The sequence below is a fragment of the Mixophyes fleayi genome, chromosome 1, assembly GCF_038048845.1.
Source record: "Mixophyes fleayi isolate aMixFle1 chromosome 1, aMixFle1.hap1, whole genome shotgun sequence".
Classification (NCBI taxonomy): Eukaryota; Metazoa; Chordata; class Amphibia; order Anura; family Limnodynastidae; genus Mixophyes; species Mixophyes fleayi.
This window is the reverse complement of record NC_134402.1, coordinates 89176649-89202445: the sequence shown is the minus strand read 5'-3', so window position 1 is coordinate 89202445 and position 25797 is coordinate 89176649. Positions and strand designations below refer to the sequence as shown.

Below are 25797 nucleotides of genomic sequence, written 5' to 3'. Positions count from 1 at the left end.
TAACTGCTATTTTGAAGAATGATGACAATAGATCCATTGTAGTTCCTATGACTTATCTGATTTGTGTGTGAAGTACCTACCAGTTCCCATAGTCTGCTTCTATGCTCTTTATGCCTCCATTTTTAAGTATTATTGTATGACCAATCTGATGTAATAAAGCATTATGACATTAATATATTGGGTCTGAGTCAAATGTTCTGCGCATGCGCAGGACCGCACTATACGCCAAGGAATGCAGCCGCGTCCGCATAATCTTAGAGCGTAAAAGACATTTACTACATTCTACAATTTAAGGGAGTGACCGAGGTGTGGAAACGTTGGATGCACGTAGGCAAACTACAGTGAGGGTATATAATATCTGCACCTGTTCGGGGTCTAGTTTAAATCTCTGCTGTCAATTTTAAACAAACACAGCTGCACACCCTGCGTCATCTAATGGAATTGTGAACTATGCTCCTTACACAAGCATACACTCCTCTTATTAAAATCCACTATATTAAGACCCATGGAGGATGCTAATTATGGTGCCATTTCATCTGCATAGGATTTACACATATACGAGACATTCATTCAATCAACTATGTATTTATTTTCTTCCAGCACTACATATGAATGTGTTTTTTTCTGTTTTGTTTAGGTTAATGTTTTGTCATACATTTATACCCTAGTAATGTATCAATCGTTTTATATTTTTCAATGTTATGTGCCTGTTATGAGCCTGTTTAATAGTAGTTTACTTTTTTTGTGTTTATTTTATTCCACACATTTCCGCAAAGTTTTCCAATACATTTATATATTTTTTGTGTGTTTTATTCCTCACGGTGCCAGGGAGACTGCTGGCAAAAAGTGGCCAGTGACCAGTTAGGGACTTATCTGTGATAGCCAGAGTTTAGGGCTATCGGACTGTTTATTTCTGTGAATGTTTTGTTTTATTGCTGAAGACACTGCCAAGACTGTTTATCCATTCTGACAAGTAAATAAACGTCAATGTAGTTCAGCAGAAACCTGTGTGTGGAGCCATCTTTTTGCACGCTTTTCACAATATATAGAAATGTGCACAGCGCAATGTCTCAGTGCCATATGACCGGCATTTGAATCTCCCCCATGTTACTTTATGAAAAAATTAGTTTGGAGTTTACAATGTTATGTAATTTTCTCTCATCATTTTTGAGTTTATTTTTAAGGATTTTTGAGCGACTCTTAATTTTATTGTGTATTTATCTTTGCATGGGGTTGCAGAGTCCCTAGAGACAGTCATTTCTCTTATAAAGTTACACTGGTGTTTTGTTATCTGACCAATATCAAACCGATAGATATCTATAATTATTTTTATCACAAATATTTTGCTTGATATATAATTATATACTGCGTGATCTGTGGTGTTCACTAATTACTGTCCATATTTCATGTACATTTTCCAAACAGGTCCCAACATTCCAGGATCCATACAAGAATCTAATACCAGGTTGTGAAAGTTGTAATAACAGGTAAGTTAGAGCAACACCATTTTAATACATAATGGGGGGAATTCAATTGCCAGTGATGTGGCGTGCGGACATTGTGCTGCACACATTGCCAGCAATTGCGGTAGTTCCATAGACACTTTGTGGCTAATTGAATTCCCCCCATGTGTAAAGAGGTGCAGCCACAGCCCACGTTGGTCACTCCCCCATCACTGTGTGGCCATGCCACTTTCGATAGTGACATTGCACATCCCTTCTCCTGCTGTGTGTGGAGGGCGGCCCAGAAAGTTGCAGTGCCGGGTTCCCAAATTCTTCTTGACGTCCCTGCCCGTGATATTGAAGGCAACAGTGTGGAAGAAGCAGAAGCCAGTGGAACAGCTGAGAGTGGAGGTGCAGCAGAGAGTAGAGGTGCAGCAGGCGTCAATTGCATGCCAGGGAGACAGAGATGGCAGGTGGGGAAGAGATGGCAGGTAGGGCAGAGATGGCAGGGTGGCAAAGATATCAGAGAAAGCAAGGGGACAGGATTAAATTGGTTAAACGTGTTGTATTGGGGATACATGGCCTGATTTCCAAAAAAGGGGGTTTGTGTTAATTGTTGTTGGTGCTGAAATTGATTCCTGGAAAACCAATCAATTTGGCCTGGAGAGGGGAGTTGGACTGGATTATAAAAATGGTTAGGCTAAGGATATTGCATTTGGGTAGGAATTTGTGGCAGATACTCTTGTGTGTTGAAGTAGGGACAATGGATTGGACTGGTAGTTTTTTGATAAAAGGGAAGGAGAAGTATTTCTACGCCATGATGAGTAAATTGGTTCCTGCAGCGGAGGAGCCAGAGGCTTTACTTTGTTCTACCTGTTCTGGGTCAGACATTGCCTATAAAAATAAACCATAAAGCATGCTTCAAAGCTCCCATGTAAAGTGGCTAACAGCTTTTAGTTAGTGGGAAAGTATTTTTTTAATTTAAATAGAATACACAAAACATTTATTAGTAAATCTCTTTACATCCCATGTAAAGTGCCACACATAGGGCCTGGTATTTACCAGTAATTCAATAGATACACTTCACAGTAGAACAAACGATTTTTTTAGTTCACAAAATGGCATGGCTAAAAGATTGACTTTCCAGCTGTTTCGTAAAGGATGCAGGTGCGGTCTCTTGAACAAAACGAGGTAGGACTGGTTAAGCCTCGTCACATCCCTAATTGCCTGCATACAGCAAAGTAGTTAATTTAATTGACAGGTGAGTTAGCCATCATACAAATGATATTGAAGTGTTCCGCGAGTGACGTGCAGATGCACCTACATGCACTGAGAACCAATAGATGCGCAGGTAATTGAAAAGTCTCATTCACTTGCAAACATGCGGTCTGCCACCTTCTCTCATGCCGAGCTGCGCGTCTTAACAGCAATACTTAATCGTTGCTTTCAGCTTGGTATGTAAGCAACGAGCAAAAGCTTAATGCCTACAGGACAGTCCGCAGGCGACTGCGGTTGGAATTGGGCAAACGCTGCTCCATCGTGCAGCTGCAGAGGCGATGGAGTAATTTGAGAAGGAGAAAGCCCAAGCTCCTCACAGAACTAAGGGCTGAGCTTTATTGGCATAAGTTCTTTATTAAACCCGGTGTGTTTCAAATATTAAAAATTAGATCAGGCCCATTACCAAGATGCCTAATAAAATGCATTACACAAAGAACAACAGCTGCTTGGTAATATTGATGTAGGTGATTAAATATGTCAGTCATCTAAAATAAAAAAAGCATGAATGTTAAGGCATCCAGTGGGTGATATAAACCACTGCTTCAATTTGTGCTTGGTGGATATATTCTACAACGATTGCAAAACAGTTAAAATCAACATTTACTATAAAAATATATCATTACACCACAATTGATTTGGAGGTATTAGTAAACCGATGACAAATAGCATATATTGTATATCAATATCACTATCAATAAATCTTCTTGAATGACCACATGTATAATGGATCCCTGTTACACTATCTCTTAGACCGTTAACAATTAAATCTCTGATAAAGATATGAGTGTCCCGACTGCTGAGATAAAAACCCGATAGTTCTCTTGTACATATAAATCCTCCAGTAATGTAATGTAGACCTCACACCGTATGTGTGTAGCAAATACTTGTAATTCTCGGTGTCCACGGGAAGGAGTGATTCGTTTCGGTGTCAGCGTCTCTGCAGGAGTGAGGTACGCACCTTTCAGATGTCTGGATAAGCACAAGGCAGCTCAAACTGTGTTCCGCTTCAATTCCACAGGGCTGTTGGTAAATTAATTAACTAGAGTCCGGTCAAAGTGCAGATGAATGAGAAGGGATATACTTGAAGTGGTTTAGATGATCCCGTGATATTGTAGCTGTAGCGACGCGTTTCGTCCCTCAAGTTAGGACTTTTTCATAGCCATCTGATGGCTATGAATTTGGGCCAGAAAAATAAATCCAAGCACACATAATATATATCTACATGTGACTCCTACCCAAAAAAATACAGACTACTACTGTGTTCAGCATAACATGAACATTTGACCATATTTTTCGGAAATATACCACTTGCGCAGTCTACTGAGCTGGCAACATGTGGTAACAAAGTGCAAGTACACCCATCGAGCTTGCATTATATTTTTCAATATAGTAAAAGGGGGAAATGTTAATATTTGACTTTTATTTTTCAACTGACGAAGAAATGATAAATAGATACTCCATTACATCTCAGAAGATGCAAGGCGATCCAACCAACCCTTCCCCAAAATCCTATTCCCCCCACCCCAAATTATTATGCAGCAATTAAAAACTGAAGAAAAAAAATACCAAAAACACAAACAAAAACTTTTCGATATATATTATTTAGTTAAGTTATTAGCCGATAATTGTTAAGTTATTTTTTAATCACTTAAAACAGAAACAACTCCTTAGAAAATCACATTATATCTTACACCTTTATATACATCTTATCCCAAAAAGAAATTCATTTGGAAGGATCATAAATAAAATATTTTTTTAAATTAAAGAAGAAGTTTGTTTGTGGGTGAATATCTTTGACACTCCTGCACCGACTGGGATGAAACAAACGCGAGGTGGTTCAGTTGAATCCTGGACAGGATTTAAGGGGGTTAAGGTCCCGTTTGGACCTTCCATTGGTGTACACAGGCCAGATCTTTGACCTGGGGAGCCAGTTCTGAGCCTTCCACTGGATGGATTTTATGCAAAAATTTCAAAGACTGACAACATTGAATCCCAGAAAACATACTTGAGGGTGGAGATCCCGTTGGTGTACACTGGCCAGAACTTTGACCTGGGAAACCTGTTTTGGGTCTTCCACTGGATGGATTTGGTTTGTTTGTCTGTCCGTTTATGAATTCGTACACCCCTGCATTGATTGGGATGAAACCAAAGCAAGGTGGTACAGTTGGATCCTGGACAGGTTTTAGGGGGGTTAGGGGTCCTGTTTGGATCTCCTGTTGGTGTACGCTGGGCAGAACTTTGATTCGGGGAGCCTGTTCTGAGCCTTCCACTGGATGGATTTGGATGAAAACTTCACAGACTGGTAATATTGGATCTAAGAAGACATACTAGAGGGTTGAGGACCCGATCGGACCTCCCGTTGGTGTACATTGGGCAGAACTCTTACCTGGGAGCCTGTTATGGGCCTTCCACTTGATGGATTTGGTTTGTTCGTCTGTCTGGTTATGGATTAGGAAACCCGTCTCGATTGGGATGCAACCAATATGAGGTGGTCAAGTTGGATCCCGGCAGGTTTTAAGAGGCTTAAGGTCCTATTTGGACCTCTCGTTGGTGTATGCTGGGCAGAACCTTGACCCGGAGGCCTGTTCTATGCCTTCTAGTGGATGGATTTTGATGAAAATTTCACAGACTGGTAACATTGGATCCCAAAAGACATACTAGGGGGTTGAGGTCCCGTTGGTGTACGCTGGCCAGAACTTTTACCTGGGGAGCCTGTTCTGGGCCTTCCACTGGATGTATTTGGTTTGTTTGTCTGTCCGTTTATGCATTGGATCCTGGTCAGGTTTTAGGGGGGTAAGGGTCCTGGAAAACTTCACACACTAGTAACATTGGATCACAGAAAACATACTAGTGAATTGAGGTCCCAGTCGGACCTCCTGTTGGTGTACACTGACCAGAACTTTGATCTGGGGAGCCTTTTCTCGGCCTTCCGCTGGATGGATTTGGCAGCCACCTCACGGGTGTGTTGGAAGAGCTGCTAAGCTGCTAATTATTTTTAAAATGTTGACTGTTACATCCAACTGATTGATAACTTAATAACTTGAAGATTTAAACCCGGGCAACGCTGGGTACTTCAGCTAGTACTAAATAACATTCCTTACTTAGAAAAAATATTTACACTTCCAAGTTGTCATACCCTTGAATTGTTACAGTTCACCAGTATGAAGTTAGAATTCTATCTGCTACAATTAGTGCCCAGTGTGTGGTGGGTGCACCAAACATATGGTAACATCAACAACCCTAGTGCTGGTGGCCTAGGAGGTACTTGCACCATCGGGGACAAAAACATAATTGGTACTCTAAAAATTCCTAACACCAGAACTAGCCTTAGCAAGCCGGTGACAGGGCCCATTGTCGTAATGCAAAACCAGCAACAGGATGGTCAGCACAGGATATGGCATCATGCTAAAATTCTATAACTTAATCCCCATCACAGATGGCCTCTGCCCTGTGAAGATTGCAATATGCCTCTTCCAACAACAATGGACAGCATGTGTGAGGTAATAGTATTTAAATTGATGTCATAGTGCCTTTATTATAGGGTGCACTACAGGTCTCAGAATGGCCAGCCTACCATTAATTGTTTGGTAACAAGGGATGCTGGCAGTTAGGTAATCAGAAAGTAGCCAGGGCCACTGGGACTTGTAGTGCACAAAATTATAATCCCCAAATGTTAAAATATTGTTGCATTACATAAACACAACCCAACACCAGCCTTAAAAAAACCAAAAAAAACCCCAACTAAATCAGGGTTCTTTCTTCTGTAATTCATCAATGGTATTTTTAAAAATATAATGAACAATGTATAGCAGCTAGCTCTGGAAAACTTTACTGGGAAGTGAGCACAAGTGTTAACCTACTTTGTAACAAGCCGCATATATAGATGCTTAAGGTAGACAAACATACATGTAATTAAAGTAACCAGCGGACAAAAACATTACGAACACTGAAATTTAACGATACTCCAGTTGTAACGTCAAGTTATTGAATTTACTACCCAAGTCATCAAGCAAAGGATATATAGATCTGTCCCTTGTTGACTTCGGGAGAACACAGTGGTGAGTTACATGCGTTTTAAATAGTACTCATGTCGCGCCCTTGTATGCAATCCTTAATGTCTCAGGCCCATTATATTTATCCCCTGTTGTTTTTGCCCACACTTTATTTAGTAAGTTCAAAAATTAAAGAATATTTAGATTTCAAGAAATACATTAGCTAAGAAAAAACTCCATTGTACACCGTTGCATGCTGTATAATTTATTTTGTTTTCTTAAAATGTATCAATAACTACAGATAAAGAAGTATATTTAACATTAACAACCAACTTTGCCATTTCCAGCAGCCAGTTGAAGTTCATTAGATTTCCTAAACTGAATAACAAATGATTCCTATTCGAAATACTAGGACATGATTATCAATTGATAATTATGTGATACGCCATAGATATCAGTTCAAAATTTAAGTGTTGATTTGCAAACTAAAAGAGTACGTAATATAATTTGATCCTAAAAATGCAAACATGCGTTTTTATGGTATATCATCTTATCTCTAGTTTAATTGAAGATCAGAAATAGTTGTGTATTTGGTAGTATTACAAAAATCTTTAAACTATTTTGGATATTTTATACCTGTTGGTGCATTTTATATCATTTACAATCAAAGGAAAGGGGGCTGTTTTAAAAAAAGAATAAAATCTGTTGTAAGCTAGAAAACTCAGCAGATGATAAATTTAGTTCAAAATTGCTCATTGTTTATAATTTCTGGAATGACTATTTCTCCATATCAAAGGGTAAATGTTTTTTGTTCTGCAAAGTGTATTTATATATACAATATATGAGATATTTTATACAATAAATACTTTATATCGCTGGGCGCTCATTGACTCTTTGTAGTATTCCATATATTGATTCAATATTGATGATATGTATTGCTCAATATGAATATATATAGCGGTAACCAAAATAAATAATTTATATATTTTATTGTTAAGTTAAAAAAACATCAAACTGCGACAAGCATATCAATTGATATGATGTTTTTTAACTTTTCATTTTCTTGTAAGTGTATACCCCTAAGGGGGAATATTTCTTGATTTCACTTGGTATTAGAGGGTGCTGCATGCTAAATTCACAAGCTATTTAGAGCACATATTTTTATGACAATATTACACTATTATTGTCCCATTGTTTTACATTGTATATATACAACTTTGAGGAAACACGTAAAGAAGGCCATGATTCATGTACGTTTGGTCTGAGTTTATCTTGCATGTTGGAAATATTCAAGTACTTATGTATGTGACTCTCCATTGGAACAGAGGATCAGCTGGGTGAACATTGTTCTACAAACATTTTATACTGACTTTCTTTTTTGGTATCTGGATCAGTCACTAGCACCATTCCGATATCCATTTTGTTTGTATATTGTGTATTGTGTGCCGCATTTGTGAATCGGTGATGAGATATAGGGGGCAGCTTACAGACTGAGGTTTGTGCTAAGATATCACCTTATTTTGTTTCTATACAGTGTTTGCAGTTGTTCAAAAGCCAATGCAACTGGGTCATTTTCATCTTCACACATCTCTTTCATGGAAACACTGATAGGAAACAACAAAGAAAACTAGGTTACAGATTGGTTCACTTATTATCTATAATATAAATGTCTAGTGGCGTGTGTTAGTCTGTGTGTGAAAAAAAACAAAACAAACTGCAGCGCCACCTGCTGGGCAGAGTTATACACTGACCTATATATTTCTTGAAGGAGAAGTGACAGTTGGGAGTGGTTGGTGGTTGCCGGGGGTGACAGTGGGGAGTTTTTAACACCTTAAGTAGCTTGATTTGACTAGAATGCATGAGTATCATGCACGGGTTAACTGACCTACTAAATTCTTAGTGTGTGTGTGGAAAAAAAACCTCAAAAAGGGCTGAAATTTGGTATACTGACATTATTGACGAGTTGAGGGGTCAAACTCATTTTCGTGAGGTAATTTTACCTCATGAACACACACGTGTACAGTGGCGGATCCAGGGGGGTGCGATCGGGGCAATTGCCCCCCCTAGCAGGGGTTTGCTGCCGACGGCTGCACAGTATGTGCAGGTCCGTTTGGCAGTGACAGTGTGCTGCCCGGCTGCTCTGATTGTGTTTTAAACACAATCAGAGCAGCCGGGCAGCACACTGTCCCTGCCTGTCACTCCCGAGCGGACCTGCACATACTGTGCAGCCCCCGGCAGCCTCAGAAGTCGGAAAGGGGGCGGGGCCTAAATCACCCCGCCCTAACATCCCCCGGGGAACAAACATTTTCTAGATCCGCCCCTGCATGTGTAGCGGCGTGTGTTAGTGTGTGTGTGTCTGTGGAAAAAACTATTTTCTCAGAAAGGGCTCATCCGAATGACCTGAAATTTGGTATACTGACATTATTTTACAAAAAAATGCATGAGTATCATGCACGGGTTAACTTGTATATTATATGAAACTATTTTTTATCAAAGGAACAGTATTTGGTTAATAATTAGCTGGTGTTAAAATGCTGAGCTGAACTGAGCTGAGAGAAAATTGCCAGTGTCACATAGGCCTAAACAAAAATCAAGAATGAAAAATATTGCCTTACTCATGAAATCATATTATTTATGCAGCAACTTTAATTAATTATATATTTAGTTAATCACTAATTGCAGAGTAAAGAAAGCTACGCAGTAATCCAGGTGAGGTGACTAGCTAGATTTCTGTTCCTAGCATAGTGCTCAATACAGGAATTGAGAGAAGGTGTGTGTAGCTGTCATCTGGAGCTAGTGTTGTGAATCCTCACACTCTCATTTCACCTTTGTGTAGAGAGGTGCAAGGGGGAGATACATCTCAGTGTGATAGGAGACTGAGGCGTATGTTTTGTAATAAACACGTTTTGTGATTAAGAGCCAGACTTATGGCCGACTCTCCATGACTCCCTACAGTACTCATTTCTCTCAGCATCTTTTAGTATGTTTACTTTATATTTTGTGCAAATGTCATTATAACTAAATACATAGTTTTCAAGTCTGTAATTGGTGTAGTCATAATTATAACTGTACCTTATAGATGCAATGGTAAGATTGAAGTCTCTCAAAATTTTATATGCATCCCCTGCATTAAATCTACAAGAAAAAATATTCATTATAAAAACACATTTTACCACATGCTTAGCCACATTCTTCTATAACTTACAGTTCACTGAACCAGCAGTAGGTGTAATTGCCCAGTGCCACTTTTGTTTTTAGAGGTGAGGACCAAAACACGTGAACTGAGCAGGCATTGTATATGAAACCGATGTGATTTGTCATGACTTGCTACCTTGTCATATTTTACCTTTAAACAATTATACTAAACATGAGAGCTACCATGTGTCAAGATATGCCAGTTATATTCTACACTGAAGTGTGATATACAGCATTCCATGACTGCTGGGATCATTTGTATGTTTATATTTTTACATTGCGTATAGTAAATAAGCTTTATATAGTGAAGTTTAAAATAATAATAATTCATGTTCTTCTAACACGAATACTGTTAAAATCTGTACCATAGTATGAAGACCCACTTCCTGAAAATGGACCCTTGGCCTACAAGAAAGTATATACAAGTTGTATGTAAAGACAAGAGGGGTATCTAACTAGGCATCAGTGCTAATCCCTGGTGCGATTATCACTAGATGAGAAAGAGAGAGAACCGCTGATACTGAAAAGCAGTGATAAGCCTAGATGTTATTTTAATGCAACAGCAATAGTACCACCTACAAATTGCAATGTAAATTATTTAAAAAATATTCACCATTTACTGAAAGCCTTTTTGCCTTTCAAATGGTGTATCTCGCTGAAAAGGGAGTACATTTGTTATTCTCACTTTTTTTTTATTTATACCATGCAGTAGATTTTGAAATAGTACATACCCGTTGTCTCTTTCAATGGCTTTAATGGAACGATGTTTGAAAAAATCAAGTGCATAAGAGTTTAGAGACATCTTTCTTCCACAAGCATCAGTTTTTTCCAGGTGTAACAGTGGAATATGTTTGTCAGGAATGTGTGCTGTTTGCAGCATGAGCTGTGGACATATCATAATAAGTATTATATCTATTCCTGCCATTGAAAGAACTACATGTTGCATGTAAAGCATAACCTGGCATTCTGCTAAATCATCCACTGAAACAGGTACAAGTGATTGACTGTCTCTGATGGCTGCCAACTTCCTCATGAAGATATTTGTCAATGTACGACTTACACATTATCAAGGAACAACTTAACTGGAAGTAAGAGATGTGTAAGAAAGAGACCAGTGACTTTCCCCATTAGGGGGAATCAACAGCAGTAAATTTTAGAAAGCCCAACAGTAAAGGGGCAGTGACAGAGAGGGATCCCTACCATCAGTGGTATGCCAGCAGAGGCTCCAGTGAGAGAGTAGGCATGCAGCAGTGCAGGGAAGCTGCACCTGATTAAGAGGGGGAGACTCCACATCAGCAGAGAACCAGAGAGGAGAGTCCTTGGATTGGAGTGTCTGGAGAAGCTTGCCTGAAAGTGACTCACTCTTTGTAAGGGGTGAGTGTGAATGGCTGAACCCACATTAATGAGAGACAATACCCTGTGTAGAGTCCCCTTGCAATGTGCCCCCATATTGTAAGGGGGGGGGGGTCATTGCAGAGGCATCATTGTTAGCAGAAGCTAAATTAGGGGAACAGTTATGAGAGCCCCCTTGAAAAGTGTACCCAAACTGTGAGGGGCGGGTGGGGAGTCGGTGAGTCACTACGAAGCGAGGCTGTTCTGCAGGGAAGTACTCCCCACAGAGAGATGTAGATGGAGTCTTGTGGTTGGAAACTGTGAGTCCCTGGCTATTGGAATGATATTACAAGGTCTGCTTGAATAACTGTCCATGTAATTTGTGGCCGCAAATCACTCACTGGCTGCCTCATCTACTTCAGACCGTGGCTTGGGTGTACTCGCCAGTTGCCATATCTTCCACCGGTCTTGCTGTCTTCAGATCCTGACCTGATGCCTTACTCCAAGCTCCTGAATGCCTGCTCCAGGATGCCTTCTTCTGCTGCCTGTTCCTGATGACCGTTGCCTGCTGCTCCATCTTTGGCCGCCGCCGCTCGCCAATCCAGGCAGCAGCTTGGGCCTTCTTCTCCTATTGGCCTCTACATCCGGTTCTGCGGTTTTCAAATGATCCAGTCCTGCAGCCTGCCAGCACCTCTCCTATCACCTCTCGTCCTGATATATTGCTTCTCTTCTCCTGATGCCTTTCTTCTCCGTTGCTATCTGGTTCTCTGGTTCCTGGATGCTGATGTGCCTACTACTCCTTGATGCATCTTGGGCCCTCACCTCTGGTCTTCTGCTCTGGTCTTCATCCAGTTTCAATCCTGTTGCCGGTGACCTCCTTCTCTGCTCCCGATGCCCATCTTAATGCCTCCGGTCTCCCCAGCCCCTCCACGCTGCACTGGGCCCAACAGTCTCTGCTTCTGCAGTCCGTGACCTAGGCCTCTCCCGTGCCACCCCTCCTCCACCATACTCCTTAGCCTGGGCCCCTAGCCTGCTCATTTGCCTTTCCTCTGCTTGTTTACTGCCCCTTGGTCTTCCCTTTTTAACTGGTCTCCTGCTCCCCTGCTCTCCTTGACTTCCTGGTCTCCTGCTCCTCTGAATACTGGTCTCCTGGTCCCCTGGAAACCTGGTCCCCTGCTCCCCTAGACTCCTGGTCCCCTGCACTCCTGGGGGTAAATGTATGAAGCTCCGTTTACTGCAATTCACGAGTTCTCCCGCGCTGCCCCCCTCTACTGGGACGACCATCCTCTCTCCATCCCTCTGTTTTAGCTCCTTCAAATGGAATCTCAAAACCCATCTGTTTCTCAAGGCCTACCAGTCATTCACTTAATCTTCTCCTTCCTTGTTCTGCTCACCTCCCACCTCCCTGTCTCCTCCTTTGCTTGAGCCCCTCTACTAATTCCTCTCATGTCTGCTGTCTGTTTCCCCTCCCCTTAGTATGTAAGCTCTTATGACCCTCTTCCCTTCTGTCTCAATTCCACTTCTTCTACTCCTACACCACTATACTTGCTATTCCTGGAGATACTGAAATCTTGGTTATACTCAGTTTACTCTGTACTGTTGTACTCTGGTAAACTGTCTGTATTGTATTTTTTTATTTTGTACGGCACTGTGGATACCTTGTTGCACCATATAAATAAAGAATAATAATGTGATTACACAAGTAACTAAAGCATGTTCCTCAAATATTCAAGGGTCCCTGGATATTGGGATGATATTTGAAAGCACAGTGGGATAGTGGAGTGTAGTTAATCCCTGGTGGAACGTGTGCATGAACTTCTGAAGTATATCTATTAATTGCTGACAACTGGGAGAGAGGGACAACTATTTATCGATTTTGTGGACTATTGCACCTAGCAACACTATGTATCCAGCTGTGTAATTGTTCATATTGGACTTAAGCAATGTGCAGGTGGAGTAAAGGAGTATTGTAAAGTAATAACATCTGCTGAAATTATATGCTGGAGGCAGTTGAGAGAAGTTGTAACCATTATGATGGTCTGACATCAAACAGTTATTTGACATTGCACTGCTCACCACTATTGTACACTCACTTGATTTGTGTTTAAACACCTGAGTATTCAGGGGACCCACTGGTCATGGATGTCACTCAGCAGGGGTTTCACAGTAGCTGCCAATGCTGAGTGATTACACTGAAAGGAATGGCAGTTATATGTAGGACTAACACCCACATATACTGTACATGCACCACTAGGATTTCAACTATGTTGTTTGATGATTTGAAATATTTCTTCTAACACTTACATTGCTCACATTCCTCACAGTCATCAAGTTATGATTTGTATTTCCTGACAGACACGCAAAAGGGGAGATAGCACTTCTTCCTTCAGTGCATGACATCAGATGGTCCACCAGTCCTGAATCCATGTATTCTTTACCTGAAAAGTCTGATTGTGAACAGTAGAAGTATCAGGACATTGCTTAACTTAGCAGCAAAGATATAAAGTAACAGATATTTAGATTTGGTTTAAATAACATTTAACTTGTTGTGAACAGAACAAAAACAGCAGTTTTTTTCAATCCCCCTACAAACTAGTAAGTACTTTTGAAATAGTGAATGCATTCAGGGGCGCTGAGGAAGGGGTGGTATTTAGTACCACAGCATGCCGGTGTCCGGGCCTGCACTGGAGCATATAGTCTGTTAATATTAATATATATATATATATATATATATATATATATATATATAAAAATAAATATATATATATATATATATATATATATATATATATATATTAATATTTAGTATCTGTGATATTTATTTTTTTGCTTGTGATATCATTTTCAGCAACTGGAGGGTGGGATTATTGTTGTGCATCCATTGCTTATCGGTGCCTGGTATTCGGGCCAGTCCCGATCCAGACTTCCTGCAGATTGCGCAGGAACATTTTTAGTCTTGCAAGATCAGGATTACCTCATCTCTTGAGACCATGAGCTTCAAAGCCTGTGCTCTCTGTAGCTGTCACTGTGACAGAATAGAAGGAACACATGACTGGCGTTGAAGTAATAATTAACAAAAACCCTATATTACCAATTAGTTCAATAGAATGCACCAATGAACTTGAATATTGGGTTTGTACTTTTAAGAGAACGGAAAAAGACATGTATTGCACAATATAAGAACAATACAACAAGTTATATAACTGCTGGATACAGCCAAAGAAATATTGGCTCCGAATAAGGTCAAGACGACCCTTCCAAAAGGTCCTCCAAGAACATGTCACTTTAATGATAGAGACTTAGATTGCCAGCAGTGATGTAATCTGGGAAAATGTATTTTAAAGTAATAAAGAGTAACATTTTCTATAAAAGAATGACTTAATCAAATATAGATTGTCAATTGGCATTTGAGACCCTGGCCGTATGTCTGCTTCGTCCAGTATGGCTGTATCTATTCATAATATCATTTTAATAATAAATAGAAATATTATATTTTGGAAACCTGCTCATCTCATTTATTATTTAAAGAGAAGAAAAAAGAAAATATTATACAAGCTGGGGGCATAAGTCCTATGGGTATCACATACCACACCTTGCTCTCTTCATGCCTGCTTCGACAAGGGGGAGAGGTTGATGACCTACACTCCTCTGCACTGGTGAGTATCAGATGTGTTAAATATATCTGTGCTCCGAAGTGTATTGAGGTACCTAAACAGTGAGTGAAGAGAGGGTGGGGGTGGATGCTGATATGTAATAAGACCCTAGGACCTTATTGTAAATGTGTAGTAATTAATTTAATGTGTTTCTGCAGAAACTTAAGAAACTATTGTTAGTTTAAATGTTGCTAAAATGTGCTTTTCTTCAGTGTGGACTGGCCACCCATAACTGGCAATTTTAGTGCTTTAACACTGTGTATAGTTGTTTGCAAAGTTAAGAGATGTGACTTGCAAAGTTAATGTGTTAAATGCAGTGCCGTAACTAGACATTTTAGTGCCCTGGGCGAGACAGGCACCATCTAAGTGAAAGTGACATTTGCCAAGTGGGTGTGGCCAACATTGTGTGGGGGTGTGGCTAGCACTTTACTGAAATAATTCTGTTACACATATTTACAAATGCATGATATATATATATATCTATAATATAAATGCTTAGTGGCGTGTGTTAGTCTGTCTGTGTGTGTGTGTGTGTGTGTGTGTGTGTGTGGAAAAAATAAAACCAAGCTCCAGCACCACCTGCTGGGCGGAGTTATACACTGACCTACTAAATTCTTAGTGTGTGTGGGAAAAAAAATTCAGAAAGGGCTGAAATTTGGTATACTAAGATGTTTTTAATTTGTTAATTTAATTTGTTAATTGTTAAAAGTGTTTATAAAGATTTTAAAAAAAATATATATATATATTTCTTGAAGGAGAAGTGACAGTTGGGAGTGGTTGGTGGTTTCCGGGGGTGACAGTGGGGAGTGGTTGGTGGTTGCCGGGGGTGACAGAGTGAGAGGAGTGTGATACTCAGGACCGCTGAGAGAGATCCCTGTGTCTGGATAGACATCTGGATAGATGTGGCGATGAAAATGAAGGATGAGGTGATGGAGAAGAATGATAAGGTGGTGACATGTGGACAAAACCACGTTAAAAAAGGGCGCTTACGTCGGGAAGTAACGCTCTTCCCCTGAGGAGGCCTGGGCTATGGCCCAAGTGCATGACAAGAACCTTTTTAACACCTTAAGTAGCTTGATTTGACTAGAATGCATGAGTATCATGCACGGGTTAACTTGTATGTATATATATATATATATATATATATATATATATATACAGTGGCGGGATTCAAATAAATTAACAACCGGTTCTCTGCCCTAATGACCATTTAAACTAATCAAAAATATATAGGTATTCTAATATTTCATGCACTTAATACTCAAATAAGAGCAGTAAATAGATACACAAAACCTTATTGCTATAGGAGTCTTAAAATGTTAAAGAAAAAATATTAAAGAATACCTTACCTGACAAAAATCTGTTATTTAATATTATATTCATATTATGGCACAGTAATGCCCCCAGTTCATATTATGCCACAGTAAGGGCTCTCTTCATCATACTCTGCCATGCAGCCTTCCTTTGCCTCTCAAAACACTGCGATGCAGCTTTCTTTGCCCCTCAAACCAGTGCGATGCAGCTTCTTTTGCCCCTCAAAACACTACCATGCTGCCTTCTTTTGCTGCCCTTGCTCCGTTCCTTCATTTACCTTTTATATTGGCTTCTTTCTTCTATTTTCATCCCTTTATGTTGCCGACTCCTGTCTGTGCCGCTCCTCACTGACGTCACACCTGACATTCAGTGTGAGTGCGGGCGGAGCAGGTGCAGACGCAGCAGAGAGGTGATTGTTTTGTTTTTTTCTAGGAGGAGAGAGGGAGAGATAGGGAGGGAGAGAGGGAGGGAGTGGAACGTACATGCGTTAAACTGCGAAAAGTAAAAGGTAGAGGAAACAGAGGCAGGTAGCGGGCGGCTACTGCGCCCCTTGGGCTTGCGCCCCGGGCGACGGCACCACCCGCACCTGCCTAGTTACGGCTCTGGTTAAATGAAATGCTTCTGCAGTATAGGCTGTTCACCTATATCTGGCAGAAGACATTGTTATGTTTTGTGAACAACTCTTAAGACTTATTTGGAAAGTTAATATGTGAGTAGAAATGCCTGTTTCTCGTGATGGACGCATCCCTTAGATGAATGGAGACCCTAAGTCAGGATAAGGTCTATTATTTCGAAAGGTTGCAGCCAGGCAAAAATGTGCCTGTAGAGTTTTAATCCTGATTGCATAAAGCTCTAAAAAGGGGGGGGGGGGGGGTGCAAGGAAAAATAATAAAGAAGTTATAAAATGTGTTTTCCAGAGACTGGAATTTTTAATGTTGAACCCTAGATGTAACGAGAGATGAAATTCTCTTATGAGAAAGTGAAAACTAAGACAGTTAAAATTTTATTTAATTGTTAGTTGTTAATAAGTGATATGAGCAGTGAAAATTGCATACATTTCAAAAGAAAGCAGGAAAAAATATATAATGATGATACAGCCTTTGCACAGCGTATAGCATACTCATGTTTCATTTCTCCCTGTAAAACTGAATGGTTTGAGGGTTTTTTTCTATATATTTATCCTTATGGTTTGCAAAATGTTAAACTAAATGTGTCTACTGTGAAAATACTATTGGTTCACTACATATTGTACATTGTAACTTGAGAAATATCGTAAGTATTTCATATAAACGGATGCATATTGGAACTATAACTAAAATGATGGTGGAATTACCTCGAGCTAAGCTTCCAGAGGACGGGTCTGGTAAGAAAGCTACTTAAGAATTAATAACTGTCCTGCTGTTTATGTGTAAAATACTTCATCTGTTTTTAGAATTGCAAACCTTACTTCAGCTGTGTTAATATTATTGATCAGTGAATTGTTTGTTCCATATATGATAAAATGACATGGTATACCTGTCTCGATTTTTTGTAATGCCTGTTAAGACTTGTGCAATAATCAAATGTGGTTTTAAAGCATAGAGCTTTTCTTAAGTTTATCTTGTACAGGTGCATTCCAGAGTTTTTGTGTCTGTGATTTCAGTGAAACAGCAGGTTTTAATAATGTGTCCAAATGTTAAACGTTAAAGAAATGGTGCCTTTACCTTTTAATTTCAGAACGACAGGGAGATAGAAAGAAAAAAAACGGTAAACAGTTTTCATATTCAGTAGAAAACTTGTGATTGATTGGTTTAAGTCGTAGTTGAATTTGTGTAAGAAACAGTTGTTGAACATCATAAAAGATTGTTAGAAAATATGCTGGTTATATGAATGTGTAAGATGTCCAGGTTACATTTAAGATTTAAAGAACTTCTATGGAGGTATGAAGTGAACAAATAGTATTTGTTAGTTTTACAGCGAGCAAATACAAGACAGCGTCACTATCACACCCAGATTGGAAGGGACTAGAAATGGCTTTGCTTGTTGAATAGGTAGAAAGACATGCGATGAATACTTAAACAAGGTCTTTAATGTGTGTAAAATAGTGATTTTGCAAATGAAATGTATGTTAAAATATTTTTAGAGGGATTGCTTTACATTTTTGGCATGTAATGTGAACTGAATCTCTGATCATAGAACACAATGTGCGTGTGTTTAAACTTTGAGAGTTCTTGGCTGGTTTAATTAATTAATATTTGAAATACGGCAACAAAACCTGTGTTATGTTAGCTTTATCAGAAAATAATTGCATTGAAAGATAGTAGTTGTTTTGCTTCGAAAATAGCAACTGTGTTACATAGTGAGATTTGTAACTGCGTAAGATTTTCGGTTGGTTGAAGTCTCCCATGTTATAAAGATGTCTCTCCTCCCATGTCCCTCGTCCTATGAAATTGTCACACACCGCTCCCATAACTAGGTGCTGCTGTGTGACTTGCCCTTTAAGGAACTATGCTGGTGCTTGTCTCCTGTTTCAGAGTCTCTACCTGTTCATGGCTGTTTTCTATTTTCCTAATTGGAACCTCCTTCTTATTGGTTACTGAAGACTATTTCAACCTCTTGTGATCAGGGACTCATTGCCTGATCTTCATGTTACTTACCCTGCCGTGGGTTCTGGCTGTATACCTTATCCTCTGAGTGTCTTCTGGATGTTATCGGTTGCCGAGATCGCCTGTCATTGCTGATCTCTATCTGGCTCCGCTGAATACCAGCTCATGGTTCATCTCTAGCTGCAATCATAACTTGAACTTTATCTGCACATTGAACTGTTCCGTGAGTTGCCTATTACAATCTGTGCATACTGATTGGCTCTATTACCTCTCTGCTCGGCAGTCTGTAATTTTAATTGAACTACAATCAAGTTCTGGTCATCTGTGGTTCTGGTCCGACACGGCTATTATTGTCATTCTGCTGTTAGTATTGCTGGACTATTATTAAGTATTATTGCCGAGCTAGGAGCCGCTCTGTTAATCAAGTTCTGTGTGATATCAGCTGCTATTCTATCAAGTGATGAACCTATGTTTCTCTGTGTATTGGATTCCTATTGTCACGCTGTACTTCTAGCAACATTTCTTTGCATGTCTCTAGTACTTGGACTATATACATCTGTTGTTCCGCTGATAAAGAACCATTATATTACCTGCAACTACCTGCTTAAGTGAATCACATTCCATCTGGATCAGCCAAGTCTCTATACTATCTTCATCGGACTTTCAAGCTGTGTCAGTGATTCTTCTCTATTGATATTGGTGTTACAAGGTGTCAAGTGTTCTGGATCATCATCATCTCAGCGTTGAACTGTATTATCTATTTGCATGCTGTTGCCTATGGTTACCATCTGAAGTACTGCTGTGATTATTTTATTTATGAGTTTCTGTGTACTCAGCATAGCTGAGTTGTACAATACTTATTACTGCTGTTGCACCATTGAACAATATACTAAAGTTGCAACACTACTGCATCGTCTGTGTATTTCTTCATTGTGACTCTCATCTAAACTTATCCCAACGTGTTCTGTCTCCCCCACCCTCTGCTTTACCACCTATGTAGAGGTTGGGGATCCAATAATATCCTTAGCCGTGACAGGAATGAGGTGGATGCCAAGAGGAGGAGCTCAGCATATGGATATCTGAGTGTGAACACAGTCTTTGTACCATAGAATGGACAAATGACTGGACCCCGCCCTGCATTCTAATGATTTTTAATGCTAATAAGAATTATTCAGAATATTTTCTTTTGCTGTTACCTACAGGGGTGTTCGATCTTTATAAAGTTTCATAGACAGTTCTAATTATTTGTTGTAATGCTTGCAGAATAATTTGCAATCTTTTGTACCCACAGGAGACCAGAAACCAGAATATGTGAATGATGTTCTGCTGTGAAGATACTATAAAATTATTGTGTTTTCTTTCAGAAGTATCCAAGAAGGAGAAAATTAATTTATCTATTAAGAAGGTTAAATTGTTTGACACCTGGCCAGAGATATCTAGATATCCTAAAGGGTGTTCCTGATATTTGAACACCCTCTACCTCAGAATAATTAAAAAAAAAAAGAAAGAAAGAAAAAAAATAAAAGCAGTACATTTATTTCTTGATATGTCACAATTTTGTAGCCAGTGAATACTAGGATTTTCAGTCATAGCAACATGCCAGATAAAGTTAAACACATTCCTGAATTCATTGAGGCATTTGAAGAGATTAATAGACTCTAGCCTTTACCCCGCAATTAGGCATCTACAATTATAAGAAATGTTTTCTATTGTACTGATGATAACACTATTTTAGGATATTTAAAAGATAATTAGTGTACAATTAGATTGGTAGCAAAAGCATTAACTTCATGTTTAAGGTTCATAGCCATAGCAGCTATTATTGTGAAAAAGACACAGGATATTGTATTGCAGCGTGGGTTACATTTGTTTGTTTCTCGTGCTGTCACACAACTCCTGAATAATGCACATACTAGACGTGTCTGAAGCAAGGTTTATACAATGGGAAATTAAAATTAAGTTAAATTGCATTAATTCTTCTAACATTACAATATGCAAATGTTAGAATCTCAATCTTAGGAAGGAAGACAATGAGCATGATTGAATTAAGTAAATGTGTAAGTTTTTCTGTATTACCAGACATTTCTGAGACTACATTGAAGAATTTATATTAAAGTTTCATTACTGATGAAAATGTTTTATAGATAATCGCATGATAGCCCACTAGTGACAGTGACAGTATGTACAATCACTATACATAATGAGATAATTGAAGTTAAGTCATTAGGCTTACACTCAGTTCAGGTAGCCGAACTTACAGCACTCATTAGAGCATGTCAGCTAGGTAAAGGAAAACATGTAAACATTTACACAGATTCACGTTACACGTAGTAACTACATGCCGTAGTTCATGATTTTGGAACTATTTGAAAACATAGGGGTTACCTAACATCAACAGGAACACCTGTATCACATGCGCAAACAGTCAAACAACTGATAAAGGCTATACAGTTGCCAAAAGAGGTTGCAGTCATTAAGTACCAGGCACATATCAAACAGACAGATGAAGTCTCACTAGGATACAAACTAGTAGACTCAGCAACTTGAGAAGCAGCTTTATACCCCCTTCATGCTGCACCAAAATCCCGGGTTTTTGCCAGGGCGAGATCAAACGACCCGGGTCTTGGTGCAGTATGAATGGTACAAGTGAAAAATCCCGGGTCTAAAAACCCGGGTCTTCAACCCAGGATTTATCGAGGGGTAATTCCCGGGTCGGTCCCGGGTTGCCTGCACTATGAACGGTGCAAGCCAGGTTGCCATAAGGAAGGGGGGGGGGGGGGGGGAAGAGAGAGAGAGAGAGAGAGAGAGTTTTTCATATTCCAGCTTTCAGCCAATGAAAAGTGCTCTGGTGATGACTCCCACTAATTGCCAGGGCACAGACTTGTGCAGTGTGAATGGGGTCAACCCGGGAAATTCCCGGGTCCGAGGTGCAGTATGATTGGTGTTTCTGAGCTGGGACACTCCGAGCCCCTGCAAAAACCCGCCTTGAAAAACCCGGGATATTACCGGGGCGGCAGTATGAAAGTGGTATTAGAAAGGTATCCACATACCCAATTGATTATTTTTGATGATATCACATTTGAGAACTTACAGCAATGTCAGGAAAAGGCTACATTGAATGAAATTAATACATGATAATTGAAACAATGTTATAAAACAAAGAAGGAAATTTGGGTAGATATAGAAAATAGACCAGTAGCATTAAAAATGTTATTGCTAGCTCCTGCAGAGAGTGCTCATGAGTTAGTATACATGGGAGCAGATAACAGGATTAGAATTGGTATATCTTGTTGGAATGCCCAGAAATTACTACAGCTGCTAAATTTAAATGTGAAATATGTATAATTTGTCTTAAGAACAATGAAGGAAAGATAGTGCCCACTGAGGTCAGACATGTGCGTAATATAGCCTTTTCAGAGGTTACAAATTAGTTTATTGATTTTATTCAATTAAGAGAAAAAAAGATAAGAGGGTTACACTATGTGTTAGTTGGTATTGATATGTGTTGGCGGGTTGAGGCCTAGTTAACTGCCTCAGACAACTTACTGCTAAGAAGATTTTGTTCGAATTTGTATGTAGATGTAGTTTACCCCAGAGAGTGAACTAATGCTGTCAGGGTTGGTATAATTCTGCAGGCAAATTCTAATGTGTTATATTGGTAACAGACAAAGAGCAGTGCTCTACTGCTAAGAGTCATTGCTGAAATAGAAAGTATAGGGTTGGCTGTCTTGGTCTAAATCTGCAGTTACATTTTACAGTACCATAGCTCACTCAGAAACAGGAGAGGTGGCAGGGTTCAGTGCTGAAACAGAAATTGTAATAATAGGGCTGTCAGTGTTCTTAAAAGTCTCCACTGGTAGTCTACTGTGCCATAGCTCATACAGAAACAGGAGGGGTGACATTGTTGTTGTCACTCTCCAGTCTCGGTCATGATGATAATAATTCCTCTCTAAAGCCTGTGCTCAAGTGCATAGTGGTTTTAAGGCAGGGAAACAAAAATTTAAATAAAAAGCTTGTACCTTTTTAAAGAAAAAAACCTCTCTAAAAAAGGTGAAAGTCTACTGTAGAAAAATATAAAATCGTCAAGATGCCATTCTACCCAAAATATTACCAGGCATACCAGCATCAGGTAGCTCCCTTCTCTTAGCTAGATTTCAGCACCTGCAATCTACACTGTCATCATATTCACCCTCATCATTGTGTACATCTTATTCAAACAAAACTAATTCATCCCGCTGGAATCCACCATCACAAATGTGTGTGCACTTTGATGTAATTGCCGATAATGGGCTTCCTCATTGAATTTGTGGTTCATTTTATGGCAGACCTGTCACGATTTTTGGGCAATTCGTTTAGAGCAGACCACATGTCAAAATGTTGTGCTGACTCATCTGCATCACCACTAGGTAACTTGGGAAAGTTTTTTCCTAGAAGCAGTTGCCAGAGACACTGAAGGAGGAGACGGCATTACAAGATGTTGATAGCTCTTTGATCCTGGCAAAGCGAATTAAGTACTTAATCTACAATTACAATATAGTTAGCGGATTTGTTTAGTTTAATTTTCTCCTTCAATTTCTCTAGCTGCTTCTCAAAAAGTATAATCAAGGCAATCACTTGACTCCAGCTAACCGTGTCTGCACTCTCTTCACAGATGAGTACTTCGCTGGACTAAAGTACATTCCCCCTCAAATTCTAGTCTTCTTGCAGCTGCTGCATTCTCCTACATGCTATTGCACAATCCCGAAAATGACCCTAAATTTTTCGGGACACAGACAGCATCTCCTGCATGTCATTGTAATTTTAAAAAAAGTTCTGTACCACCAAGTTGATTGTGTGAGCAAAACAGGAAATGTGATGGAATTCCCCCCGTTGTAATACTCTAACAATATTGGTGGCGTTATCAGAAATCACATATCCTCAGGAGAGTCGAAGCAGAATAAGCCATGTTGCAATGACATCCCTTAGTTTTTAAACAGGTTGTCAGCGGAATTACCTCTGACCTGCGCCTTGTCTCATGTCTGATAACCACCTCTCACTCCCGCCTTCAAGACTTCTCCCGTGCTGCTCCCCACTTACGGAATTCCCTACCACGCTCAATCCAACTTTCCCACAGCCTTCAAATCTTTAGATGCACGTTGCAAAACCATCTCTTTTTTTAGAGGTAACCTTATCCTCGATAACACTATTGACACTAATAATAATAATAATAATAATATATATATATATATATATATATATATATATATATATATATAATAGCAATAATATGCCTCTTAGTGAAGCAGATGATACACAGAGTAGCCTGCCTCAAAAAAATGTGATGTACTTGGATACATGCTGCTGCTGTTCCTGCTGGTGAAGGCAAATCACCGCCAAATCCAGTGGGCTTTCACAGTCATATAATCTTAAGTTTGTCCAGTTCGCTTGTCCCCATATCTGTGGTTAAGTGTACAGTGGGTAGAATGGCATTTTGTAGCCCAATAATTACATTTTTCCAAACCTTCTGGTAGAGGTGAGGAAAAGTTATTCTAGTAAAATGGTGTTGTGATGGAATTTGGTAACAGGGACACAAGACCTCAAGTAATTGTTTAACAGCAGCTGCATTAATAGAGGATATTGTACGCATCTCTTATTCTAGCATAGTCCCCATGGAGTCTGTTATCCGCTTTGCGACTGGGTGACAGATTTCTTACTTTCTTCTTCTAGCAAAGGATTGTTTAACAGTCAATTGTTATAAGCCACTAGTAGTCTTCTTCTGGGTTGAAGATCCACCCCCAGCAGCAGCAGCAGCGGGACTAATGCTCAATAATTCTTCAGAGGAATCATGGTTAGTGGAGGAGTCATCTAGCCTTAGCAACTTGGATGCAGGACTAACTCCCATCACTTTTGAGGATATTGACGATGAAGGTGTTAGGGGTGTAGATTGCAGGTGCTGGGATCTAGATGAGAGAAGGGAGGTAGATGATACTGGACTGCTTGTTGTTATTTTTTTAACATAAGTTTCTTATTTTCCCAACAGCGTTCCATGAACTCGCTTCAAATGCCGTAACATGGATGAGGATCCTACATGGTTAAGGTCCCTACCTCTACTGAGTGTGGCTTTACAAATGCTACAAATGGCTAGACAACTGTTGTCAAGATTTGTCTAAAAATATTTGCACACATAAGAGGTAGATTTTTGGTCTTATGCCCAGGCATGACAATGGCCTTTTTCTTATCACTGGCATGAACTGCTGCAATCTTTGTTTGAAAGTGTATGAAAATAATATTGTGACCTGTGAGCTGGTCAAAATTGACTGCAAATGACTTGAAATTAGTGTTATTGAGGTTAATAATAATGTAGTATCAAAAAAAGAGCAAAATTATGTGATTTTAGCAATTCTTTTAAAAAAATACAGATCCAAAACCAAAACACACGAGGGTGGTTTTGCCAAAACCAAAACACGAATTCGTGTGAATTCAGCTGCTTCATCTTGTTGCTGTTATGTGAACGGCAAACCATTAACCCTTGTGTGAATTCAGGTTCATTCTGCCTGCTGAAATAAATACTTTGGTTATTTCTTCCTCGTGTGGATTTATCTTCATTCCAACTTCTTGTGTACTGATTCCAGTTGTTATCTTCTGTATTGTTCCTCCCCCGTTTCCACTACACTCCTGCCACAGCTAGTCCCAGGGGTCCCGAGACGGATTCTAGAAACCCTATTGCCGTGACAGTTTGCACTGGCTCAATGGATCCGGCAGGGACAAACAGGAAACTACTCAAGAGCAAGTGATGACATATTTGCAAGAGCTATCTGCTTGTATGGCAAACCTACAGACTGCATTGACACAGAACCATACACAAATCCCTTCAGAGAGGCCAGTGCAAACTATACCAAAGTATTTATTTCAGCAACCAGAATGAAGCTGAATTCACACAAGGGTTCATAGTTTGCAGTTCACATAACAGCTACAAGATGAAGCAGCTTTTGCACACATGTCCGCCTTTATTCAGATACAAGCGGTT

The 25797-nt window shown here is 39.6% G+C and overlaps 1 protein-coding gene across 1 annotated transcript in view; it reads right to left on the bottom strand.

Moving 5' to 3' along the window:
- Positions 1–6978: 6978 nt before the first annotated feature.
- The window catches only part of LOC142119689 (putative ATP-dependent RNA helicase DDX60), a 388335-nt gene continuing 369516 nt past the window's right edge, over positions 6979–25797 (bottom strand). Inside the window, exons 36-39 of the mRNA XM_075194180.1 lie at positions 13544–13686; positions 10639–10790; positions 9785–9847; positions 6979–8316 (exon numbers count right to left, since the gene is read on the bottom strand). Of these exons, the coding sequence (XP_075050281.1) occupies positions 8223–8316; positions 9785–9847; positions 10639–10790; positions 13544–13686 (452 nt within the window). The 3' untranslated portion in view covers positions 6979–8222. The remainder of the gene's footprint in view (positions 8317–9784; positions 9848–10638; positions 10791–13543; positions 13687–25797) is intronic.